Below are 12,148 nucleotides of genomic sequence, written 5' to 3' on the forward strand. Positions count from 1 at the left end.
CCACTCAGATCTGTCTGTGTGCTGCACTGAAGGCAAATATTAATGACATTATTATCTACACAGACACTCAAAACACCACCCAGAGCAAATTCGTAACCTGCATAAATGTAGCTAATATTCCATAGTCAGTGTTTGAATACAGAACACAGGAGATTCACTGCTTTTTTGTGTTTGTTTTAATCTGAAGCAATCCAAAAATATCAGCAATGACAGGGTTTGATTTCTGCTATGTGAGAACACATGAAAGTAATTTAATGCATTTAAGTATGTAGACATGGTCAAGATGACCTGCTGATGTTCAAAACGATAATGAGAACATAGAAAAAAGGTGATTTACAGGACTTTGAAAGTGGCATGATTGTTGGTTTCAGACTGGTTGGTCTGACTATTTCCGAGCAGAGAACGGCCAGAAGGAAACAACAAAAGAATAACAGAAAATATCAAGTGAGCAGTGAGTCGTTGTAAACATGACTTATTGATGTCAGAGGTCAGAGGAAAATTGTAAGACTGCTTCGACCTGATAGGAAAGCAACAGTAAATCAAACCAACCTATGTGGAAGAGCATCTCTGAATGCAAAACATGAGATAGACTACAGCAGCAGAATACACCTGAGAGCTAGAAACAGGAAACTAAGGATACAATTTGCAGAGGGTAACCCAACCGGCATAACAGAAGACTGGAAAAACATGGCCCAGTCTGATGAGTGTTGAATTCTGCTGGCCCATTCGAATCAGAATCTGGTGCGAACATGAAAGCATGGATCCATCCTGCCTTGTATCAAAGGTTCAGGCAAGCTGTTGTGGTGTAATGGCGTAGGGGATCATTAGCACACTTTGAGATCCTTAGGCAAAGTCTACCACAGTATTGTTGTTGACCATGTTGTTGACCCTTTATGACCACATGATCCATCTTCTTATGTCTACTTAAAGCAGGATAATGTACCATATTACAAACATCAAATAATATCAAACTGTATTCTTGAGAACAACTTTATATACCAAATGACCTCCACAGTTGCCAGATCTCAATCAAACACAGCATCTTTGGGATGTGGTGGAACAGGAGAGTCACATCATGGATGTGCAGCCAACAAATCTGCAGCATCTGTGTGATGCTATCATGTCAATATGGACCAAGATCTCTGAGGAATGTTTCCAGCAGCTTGTTGAATGTATGCCACAAATAATAGAAGCAGTTCTGAAGGCGATAAAAGGTCCAACCGAGGACTAGCAAGGTGTACCCAATTATGTTTGTGTGTGCAAGAGTTTAGTCCATAATTTCTAGGAAATTCTTAAAAAAAAAAAAAAAGAAGATTTTACTCGAATCAAGATGGTACTAGTGCAAAGTGTGGCGTGTTAGTTTGACTTCATTTATATACAATAATGACTTACCAAGATGTTCTTGGTTTTAACTAGGAATGAAACAAAATAACTTCAGTCTCACATGGCATTGTTTCCTTCTGTAGGGGCCTGACAAAACAGGCCTGGCAGCTGCTGTCACCCGAAAATAGCGGCAGGCTTAGAGACGGGCAGAGAGCCGAGTGACGCTGCCACGTTGTTCACTCTGTTGTACTGGGTGCGGTGAAAGTCACACATGATCCCGTTGGCACCAGAGTCCACAGGTGGCAAACAGCGTCCTGTCTTTGCTACAAGGCCATGGGCGTGTTGAAAGAATATCTGTTACATACAACGATACCAACATCCTAACCTAAAGCCGAGAGTCAACTGGGAATGTCAAGAAAAGGGCACGAAGAGTGAATGCTGACTCCTTTCGTGCTGAGCCGTGGAAAATGTGTAACAATAAATCAGCGCTAACAATGAATTCTCAGTCATGTAAAGGATAAGCGCGCCCATGACTTCTGAAAGGCACTCTGAATATTTCTGCTGAAGCGGCACCATAATCGGCAATGAGAGAAAAGAGCAAGTCCACACGAAAGTGTTTAGTCTTTCTCTCTCTCTCTCTTTCCCCTTTTTCACTCCCATCAGACAAAAAGCTTTTCCATGTAGCGGCTCAATTGCTGCAGCTCACGACCCTCTCAGAGGAGGAGGAGGTAAGTGTCCGCCTGATGAAAATGCCCTTCTGGCCCACCTGTAATTTCGTTCAGTGCTGCTTTCTCCCCTTGCGGTTGCGATATCAAATCTAGCGGTCGAGCCAGAAAATAACTCTTTCACCCTGTCACCCAATATGACTTCCTCTACACACACGCTGACCCCAGAAAACCTAGACGACTCCAAATTGTGAGAACTTTTTGTCTGACAGCTGGTGATGTTAAAATTAGAAGTGACCTAGCTGAAGCTAGCACCTTTTGCTCACGGCTTAACTTGTAGAGGTTTAAGATGGGGAAAAATTGGCCATCATACACTTCCGCTTGCCAGCCACAACTTAGGTATCCGAGAGGGGTGGAGCTGACTGAGGAACCCAGTGATACTGCGCATACATATGCTAGCTACTTGCCAATCATACCAAAAGCCATACTTCGGTTTATTAGTAATGTGGACAGTAACTGACACTAATAGGAGCAGTAATTTACAAAATGAATATGTTGTATTGAATAAAACCTGAAACTAGTGACTGAGCCCATTATATCATTAGAAAAGTCTTTTAACCAGATGTGTTTTGCGAAGGGGTTGCCCCCTGCTGGGTGACAGAAAGAAGTTTTCACACTGGCTTCCCTTTTTAGCCATGGAAATCTTTTACATACTGCACAGTCTATGCCAGCACACTTGAGTATAGCTACTACCCCCATCGGTCTCTCCCCCTCACCTCTTAGCTCACCAAGTTCCACCCTTTGTCAACAGAGCACAGGCATGCTCACGAAAACGAAAAATATGCTAAACTCAAAGAGGACTTCCAATAATGACTGTTTAAAGAGTTTTAAAATGCACGAGTCGAGTGTGGTTTGTCTGTGTGTGTGTTTTGGGGTTTTTTTTAAATGTGCAAGAAGTACAGTAGTACTCACATGCCAAATGTTGGTATGTCTCGGCAGCTCAGCTTATTGGACTGTAACAACATATGGCATGCCAAACAGAGACTTGTAGCTACTGTATGTAAGAAACTTTTCCAAAAAAAGGAGTTATAAATAAACAAAAACAGCTGGTGTTTACCTGCAGTACTTTATAGTCAGAGAATTCATTCAAGTCTAACTTAAATGCCTTCGACTCTGTTCAACCTGTGACTGGGGTTAAAGCGCAAAGATTGAAAACTTAAAAGCACCAGAGGTCATTTTTGGGCGTCCAATAATAGAAAACCTTTCTCTGGCCAGAATAATAGCTTTGTGACATCCAAGCCCCCCCTGTGGACTTCTAGAGGCAAACACACATGGGCTAAATGTCACTCAGCAGGGTCCTGTCATTTAAGAGAAATCAGATTTTCCTTCAGAATACACAAACTTGGGCCTGGCTGTGGTGCATACTTTCTATCTGAACTTTCTTGAAAATTGTAGTCTCAAGGGAAATACAAATAAGAAATACATCCATAACCTGCTTCTTTATCCTTTTTGGGGTTTTCTTTGGTATAAGTATAAACTGCAGCCAACTGTTCAGGCCCCGAGGGGCGTTTGTTTTGACGTTTGCAAGCAGCAACGTGATGACATTTATCATGAATAGGGAGGGTGGTCTTGTGTGATGCAAAAATGGATATGGTGAGGGAAAATCCAATAAAAATAAACTGACAGATGGGATCCAATCTAGAAGAAACCCACGGCTTTACATACATGTTTGCTGACCTGAATTTTGAAAACTAAACAAGAGAGTTCACCTTAAAGCGCTTAAAGATCAGAGACTAGATCTCCTGCAGAAAAAACTTTACAGACTTAAAGGTCACCAGGAAGTGTCCTCTCTGCTAATCAAACAGCCCTAATGGCAAGGTTTGATCTTTTACAATCTGCTGAGGCCAGTTGGGCAAACGAACACTGGGCTTCCTCAGCTTCCGCAGGGCAGCTTGCACCTGTCTGTCACTCAACAGTCACAGTCAGAGGTAAACATTCAGCTAAGTCTACAGTGATCTCGTCTCCTCTGTGTAATCTGTTACATTTACCTAAAATGTGTCATGCTACAGATGTCAAGGCCCCTTAGTTGAAATGCCCGATTATAGATAGTGAGGGAAAAAAGCCACAACCATCAAACTCAGTCACTCAGAAAACCAAATGTCTTGTCATGTACTTTAAACATTAACCAGCTTTGTAACCTTTGTGCTCTGACATACTCTGTGTTTGTACTGTAGAGCTAATTGAACAGAAGCCCTCAACTGAAATGTATGATTTATGTGTTTATTTTTTTGGCCTTGGGCTTATCAAATATAATTCAGCGATCAATTTTTTTGGTCTTTTAACTTTTAACTTGTGGTCCGCATGTTTGTGTATTTTCGTGTCCATGTTTTTCATTTTTTGGATTGCTTATTTGTCTTTTAGTTCTTCTTCTGTACATTTTGTAAAAAGGCTTTGGAGAGCTATACGGCACGAGCAACTGAATCTTCATGCAGCGGGTATCAATCTGCTAAACTGAGATTCAGAAAGTTAAATTAAAATTGCAAAACACTGCAGGCATCCTGCAGCTGAGCCTTCTTTTTTGCATAATCCATGCCTCAACTGTCTCAATTTATCCACTTCAACTTCAGCCACATTTACACTTAATAATGTAGTCAGGTTTAATTAGGAACAGCAAACTGGATTGTTCATTTGGATTCATATGCACAACCACTAATTGATTTTTTTTAATTTATTCATTTATTTATTTATTTATTTTGGAGAGGTTCAAGTTTAAAATTGGCGGATTTACTCTTTGCTGGCTTTTATTAAACAAGACTGCAAATAGAAAACAGCTGGAAATAGCAGCTCAAGATACATGTAAATATAGGATCTTTATACGACAAATAAATACACAGAAGCACTCACTTTTATTTAAGCTATTCCTTGCTCTTACTCCCCAGTAAAACTGCTCTCAGATGGCCTGGAAATAAGCTTTAATGCGCTCCCTGAAAAGGCTGAAATAGAAAACACACATCTGCCCTGTTTAGGTAAGCTGCAGTTGCCATGGTTACAGACGAGCACTTGCTAAACAGTTGTGTCAAGCCATCATTGAGACAGAGCACTTGAGCTGTGCACGCACGCACACACACACACACACACACACACACACACACACACACACACACACACACACACACACACACACACACACACACACACACACACACACACACAGAAGCAAGCAGAGGGAAGCGTTGGTGTTTTAAAGTGAAAAACAAGGAAACAGAGAACGGGGAGATGTTATTAGCAAAATGCTGCTGTCAACATACACCACCACTAGTCTCTGCACTCAGTCCACTCTGGGGACAATTTGAGTTTCATAATGTTTGACGGAAGATGAACAAAATGTGCCCCTTGTTGCTCCAGCCGGGAGCAAAAAAACGTGATTTTATCAGCTGTCACACACTCACACAGACTGTATGTAAAAGAGGGATAAAGCCACCGTGACATCATCCACTTGTTCGTGAAGTCCCATTTTGACACCACTAATATTGCAGACATTTATGTCTTAAACAATTATAAACAGGTGATTTGTAAAAGGGAGGGAGGTAATTTCAAGGCTGTAGCCGTATATTTAAACATGGGAGTCTATAGGAACGACTTGCTTGTGGCCCCAGCCTCAAGTCTCAATTCTAAGTAGTTTTTCTTGGGTTCTTCTGATTTGGCATCTTTTTCCAGATGTTGCCACTTGATGGGCGTGTACATCAACTCAAATCCAGGGTCTATATTTTTATTTAGATTTAAAGGAACATTTTCTTGTAAGCACGACACATTTGAAGCACACTTTAAAACAAAAAGACTTGACAAAGTGTTCTGAATCAACTGAAATATTTGTGAATAAGTGAACAACTTCAGATAAGTGTCCAAATAAAGATGTATTCCATCTTCTTAGCCTTCCAACATGATCAGCAGTTTAGTTTTAGCCCACAAATATGAACTAGGCGGATCATTAATATTCCACATAACAGTTTAGTGTACAGCTCGCCCGGCGTTCAAGATTAACAACCTCCACACGTCGAGCCAACTGGAGATGCTGCATCGCATTTAAGGAGGTAGTTGAAAGTGGGATCAAGCCCGAAGCACTGCGTCAAGCTCTGGCACAGTGCTCCCACTCATATCATCTCGTTTCATCACTCCACAGTCGCAGTACTTTAAATGCTGAACATTTACAGCCAAATCATTATACAGTGTTGAGAAATAATAAGAATAAACCTATAAAAAACACCACAGCAAAAATTTCCCTGATTGGATATCGTGTGGCAACATAGTTCAGTACACAAGATGATAACAGGTGTTTAAGGGATGTGTTCTCCATCTAACCCTGTGAGCAGACACACCAGGCACCATTGCATGACCAAAAGCTATTGTAAAACTGCACATGTCCCTCCCTCCTTCCTTTCTTTGGCATCTGTTTCTCTCTGCTGTCCGAGGTTATTATGGGGTGTATGACCTTAATACATGCCTTAAATCTCTCTGCTTTGTTGCCCAGGCTTTGTTTGGATGTGTAAGCCTCACTGTCTGAGAGAAAACCTACCAGGAGATACACCCAATGATGCGTTTATGGGTTTGACAAGCAAAAATAAAAGCAAGGAATATTCACACATGCCCAGTTTGTGCCTGCTCTGACGCAGGTTCCTCTGGCTTGTCCTATAATAACAAATGTTTTTCACAAGACAAAAATACTACAAGGGAGCTCAACCAAGTGAATTGCTGTCATCAGTAAGTCTGGGAATGATTATGATGGGCTGTCACGCTTCATCTCACCGACATCTTAACCAGCGGCCTGCTACGTGTAAGCCTAAGTAGCTGAAGATGTCAATCAAAAACTGAACAAAGGATGATGGCTGAGAATGAGCTTACCAGGACTCTTCCTGTCAGCGTCTGAGCAGATATCATGACTCCGGCCCAATCTTTGACCGAGGTCATCCAGCCCACCTCGCTGGCTGCGGCATCATCCTTGTCTGTGCGTTTAATACCATCGCCTGTGGTGATCCGATGGACCTCCTGAAGAAATAAAAAGACAAAAACAAACCCCAGTATTGGTTATCAATTGCTGCAATACAGTAATTGAGCCCTTGAGCCCTGTAGGTCAATGCTCTGACCTATAACAAGTGTAGCTTTGGACTCTTTTGGGTGTCAATCAGGAAAAGAAAACACGTATATGTCAATGGAAAACCAAGGACACTGCGTGCTCATAAGGTAGCCACACATTTAAGCATACCCTGCTGTTTATTTTACAATAATTGTGACAATAATTTGCATATTAACTTATGCTGTTTGAGTTGAGAAGAAAGAATCCAGTGATTAGATTTACAGAGCCAGTAAATCAGCTGAGAAGTTATTTTTCTTACACTTGTAAAATCAAACTTTTTGCAACTAGAGGGGTCACATCCTGCTGGGCTTTAAAATACCAGGAGGCTACATCCAACTTTGATATACAATTTCTAGCTGCTGCCATTAATTAGATTAACTGTAAAATCTGTAAATAAATAAATAAATAATACAAAAGCACAGAGAAAACCCCAACAATCAGATGACCTCACAGGAGCAAGCACTTGGCAACAGTAGGAAGGAAAAACTAATTTTTAACAGGAAGAAGCCTCTATGGAAACCAAACCACACCAATGCATCGTGTGTTGTGATGGCAAGTTTTTACAATATACACTGATTATTAATAGGATAACATTAGATATTACGTTAACATTAACTCTTACCACCTACAGAGCCCTGAAATTTATTAACAGAATTTGGTTACAAAAAGTAAAATACATCATTTCTAATCTAGGGACAAGGTGCGAGGCCTTCAGAACAAAGCTAAGCACACATGCATACAGTAAACATACACAGACAGCAGTAAAGAGACTCCAGGAGTGTATCCATGGCAGCCACTGAGCTCCTGGTGTTTCTGCTTCACTGAGTGGGCTGCCTGCCTGCCTGCCTGTCTTTCTGCCTGCCTGTCCATCTGTCTGTTTGTCTGCTGGGACTGGCATGATTCACAGAGCAGGAAATCGAGACAGGATGCAGAGGTTAGCCATGCTCCCTGATGAAACACCCCACAGACTCTTTACCTCATGACATCCTACTCCTCTTCCACCTTAATGGTGTCACACATCGCACTCTCTGAAGCCCATTCCCTTCAGCTGTTCTCATCAAATACAATTTGCTGATGCCGCGCATGTACGGGAGTTGGGGAGAGTTAACTATTCATTGTTCTTGTGGGCAAATGGGCACGACATTTTTACATTACAGTTAAAAAACTAATTAAGTGGAAACTGTCTGCTATTATTTAAGATTCACATAATAATCTTAAAAAGAGAAAAAGAGAACAAAAAATGTATTGTTATGAGCAGCAGAGTCTCTAGGTTTGAGGTATGTGGATAAAAATAAGTAATTAAATGGTTAAAGCCAATCATTAATACTCTACATGTATCAGCTTAGAGCTGCACACTTCTCAAATCAACAAATGACTACCTCATTAAGGGCCTTTTTTTTAATAAGAGTTTTCAAATCACACCTTATGACTCAAGCATTTGACTAAAAATAAACCACAAAGTCCCTGCTCAGCGTACTGATGAGGCATGTCTCTTCAGGGGATAAAATCCACTGACATTTTTTTAAATTGGCCACAAATCCCGAGTAAAGACCAAAACTAACAATGAGCTCATTCCATTAACAAGTATGCTGTGTACCTTCCTGACGTCAAGCTTCACTGGTGGTCCAGAAACACAGAAAACGAGGCGCACGACAAGTAGGTGCACACCCCGCCACCGTTATGATCACCACTGCACTGCTGCCATAAATACTCAGCGGAGCACGGATGTATATTAATCAACGATTGGAAATAGTCCCAAACAGCCATTCTGTAAATTCAATTTGAGTAATGTTGCCTGGGGATAAAACCCCAGCTGCAATTACTGAGGCCTTTTTAAAAAGATTTACATCCTTAGAATTCAGTCATCGTGAGTCAGTGTCGCAGAGAGGGTAGGATATTAATCAAGAATCATTTAGGCTTTGTTGTTTGTCTTTTGTTTGGATTGATTGAAAATGTAAAAGAGTGAGTTACCCTGACTTATCCTTTAACAGAATAAATTGGAGGTCTTCAGCTTAAACGCAGGCTGTATGCAGGCAATTCTTGCAGGAGATGATACAACTGGCTAGGGCTGCACGATTAATCGTTAGAAAATCGCGATCTCGATTCATACTTATGTGCGATCTCATTTCCAAATGACAACGATTTAAAAAAACAAAAAAAAAAAAAACAAAAAAAAAACACAACAACAACAACAACAACAACAACAACAACAACGATTGTACCGCATTTTGATCCGGGACGTAATCTGCATGAAAACAAGCGCTCACTCTTCCTGCTCAACAAAAGACAAGGGCGGAGCCTTATACCACGTGGTACAGAAGCTGTGCCGTGTGACGCTAAAATTAGCAGGGAAAAAACAACGGAGAGCACTTCAGGGATGACGAGAAAGTGACAGGAGAAAATCCGTCCCGGTCAACCACCCAAACATCAATAACGGGAACCTCATACAGCGCTTCCCTATACACGTCGAACTCCCGCAGGCACAAAGAAATTACGGAGGCTATTACTTATCACCTGACCAAAGATATGGCTCCCATCAACACTGTGCAAAACGAGGGATTTAGGAAAATGATCAACACCCTAGACAAACGCTACACAGTGCCGTCCCGCAACTATTTAGGGCCCGAGCACTGACAGTGCGAAGGCCCTATTGTAATTGCTCTGTTTATTATTATTATTATTATTATTATTATTATTATTATTATTTCGGCAAATGAATTGGCCGTTTGAGGGCCTAAACATGCTCGAAAACTCATGAAATTTTGCACACGCGTCAGGTCTGGTGAAAATTTACGTATTTTAATGTTCTCAGACATGGCCAGTGAAAATTAGCTCAGTAGCGCCACCTAGAAAAATGAAAAACGCGAGCCCCCGGTATGGGTATGGCCTACATGTTTGAAAGTCAGTACACCTATATAACGTTCAGAGTCGAACAAAAAAGTCTATTATGGCAATGTCCGAAACCCAACAGGAAGTCCGCCATTTTGGATTGAAGGTGACATTTTGGCTCTGATTTTACCGTTTCCATGCCTTGTACTTTAACGAACTCCTCCTTGGGATTTGGTCCTATAAACTTCAAATTTGGACAGTGTCAACTACACCCTTGTGCCATGTTAAATTGCGGAGCTTTTGAGTTTTCACAATACTATGAGGCCGTGGCGCCATGGCGAATTTCGATGACTCGCCATGAAAATCTTATTGCCTCTCATTTTGTCATACATGTTCCGATCTGGACCAAAGAGCACACATATGATAAGGCTCCACCCCTGAACATATTTCAACTGCCATATTTGACATCAAGGACAGCGCCACCTAGTGGGAACAGGAAATGTCATGTTTTACACTTTGGGGTACAGTATAGTGATGGGTGACATCTGCAGCCTCAAATTTCTCCAGGAAAGCCTTAAGGAGTTGGTCTTGGGTTACAGTGAAAACTGTGACTTTTCGCAAAAGGGTGTGACCCCAGCAGCATGGCGAACTTTGATGTCACGCCATGAAGAAACAAATTAGTATAACTCAATGAAATCCAGTCTGATCAGTACCAGACTTTACAGGCATGATGTCAGAACCCCCCTGAACAGATTGATGTGCCCATTGTCAGGAATATGAAGAGCGCCACCTAGTGGGAACAGGAAATGTCATGTCTTACACTTTGTTGTACTGATTTTAACAGGTTCATTGTGGACACCTCAAAAGCGGTGAATATCACCGTCAGTCCTTCATGATGCTGCAGTGCGAATATTGTGACTTTATACTGAACAGCGCACCCTGGTGGCAACGCTGTTCACCATGAAAGATGAAGTGGCTTTTGAGGGGCTTGGAAAGTTTAAAAAGTCTTGAAATTTGGTGCACACCTCCAATGTGCATAAGGCTTTGTTGTTATGTGATCATTTTCATTGAATAGCGCAAAATGGCTCCACAGCGCCCCCTACAAAATTTCAAAACATCAGCCCCAGCTCTGTGTTTTATGTATGAGTCTGAAACCTGGTAAGCTTATAGGAGATATTAAGATGTACAAAAAAGTCTCTTGGAGCAATATCCCAAATCTAACAGGAAGTCAGCCATTTTAAAATTAATGTGTAATTTTTGTGACATTTTCCCCTCTTTCCAGGCACCGTTCTTTGACGAACTCCTCCAAGGGATTTCATCATATTGAACCAATCTCCAGTGTGTGGAATCTAAAGACCTTTGTGATGTCAAATTGCGAAGCTTTTTACGTTCAGGGAAACGGGGTGGTCATGGCGGCATGTGGAGTTTCAGTCACTCGCCAAAAAGCAGTAATCTGCTGTCACTCAAAATCAAAATGTCCAATATGTCCCAAAGGTCGCAGGCGTGATGAGACTCGAGCTCGGAAATGTTTGTTATGCCATTTGTCAGTAATGGTTAGAGCGCCACCTAGTGGGACGACTATAATCATGATTGAATGAGATGAAATGTTAGCTGGTGGTTGAATGCATGAATTTCATCAATGTGACATCAGATCGGAGGTGCTGGTTGTAGGTGTTGGGCGTAGCTCGACGCGATGGGGTGCGAGGGCCCTCATAACGCTGCTTGCAGCTTTAATTTTCTATTGTTGCACTACCTGCTCTATACACGCAGTGTCGAGCAACGGTGGAGACGGAATTTCAAGCAGTACAACATTTTGCAGCAACAACAAAACGTGAGACATTTGTTGTTTTTATGTTTGTTTATTGTTTTTTATGTTCAGTCTCAACTGTTACGAAGTTGATGTGCAGTTAATAAGTGCAATAAATATTTATACTGGAAAAGAAAATCGTGAGAGAATCGTGATCTCAATTCTAAGCAAAAAAATCGTGATTCTCATTTTATGCAAAATCGTGCAGCCCTACAACTGGCCCTGTCCTTCACATTGAAATCTGTGGCTGTCATCAAAGTAACAAAGCATTTATTTTTGTAAAAACAGTCACTATAAACATTTAATATACTTTTTTTTTCATTTTAAATGGCAATTCATTAGTAAATCACTGTTTTCTGTTATGAACACCTACTAAAGAAGTGAAAACAGCCT

At 41.2% G+C, this 12,148-nt stretch overlaps 1 protein-coding gene across 8 annotated transcripts in view; it reads right to left on the reverse strand.

Annotated features, from left to right (window-relative positions):
- Positions 1 to 12,148, reverse strand: part of LOC308390961 (calcium-activated potassium channel subunit alpha-1a-like) — a 103,474-nt gene that overhangs the window by 78,574 nt on the left and 12,752 nt on the right. For all 8 annotated transcript variants that reach the window (XM_080873354.1, XM_080873355.1, XM_080873358.1 and 5 more), the window contains one exon: positions 6,888 to 7,031. In XM_080873354.1, coding sequence (XP_080729480.1) covers positions 6,888 to 7,031 — 144 coding nt within the window. The remainder of the gene's footprint in view (positions 1 to 6,887; positions 7,032 to 12,148) is intronic.

Source organism: Rhamphochromis sp. 'chilingali', assembly GCF_963969265.1.
Source record: "Rhamphochromis sp. 'chilingali' genome assembly, chromosome: 22".
Taxonomy (NCBI): domain Eukaryota; kingdom Metazoa; phylum Chordata; class Actinopteri; order Cichliformes; family Cichlidae; genus Rhamphochromis; species Rhamphochromis sp. 'chilingali'.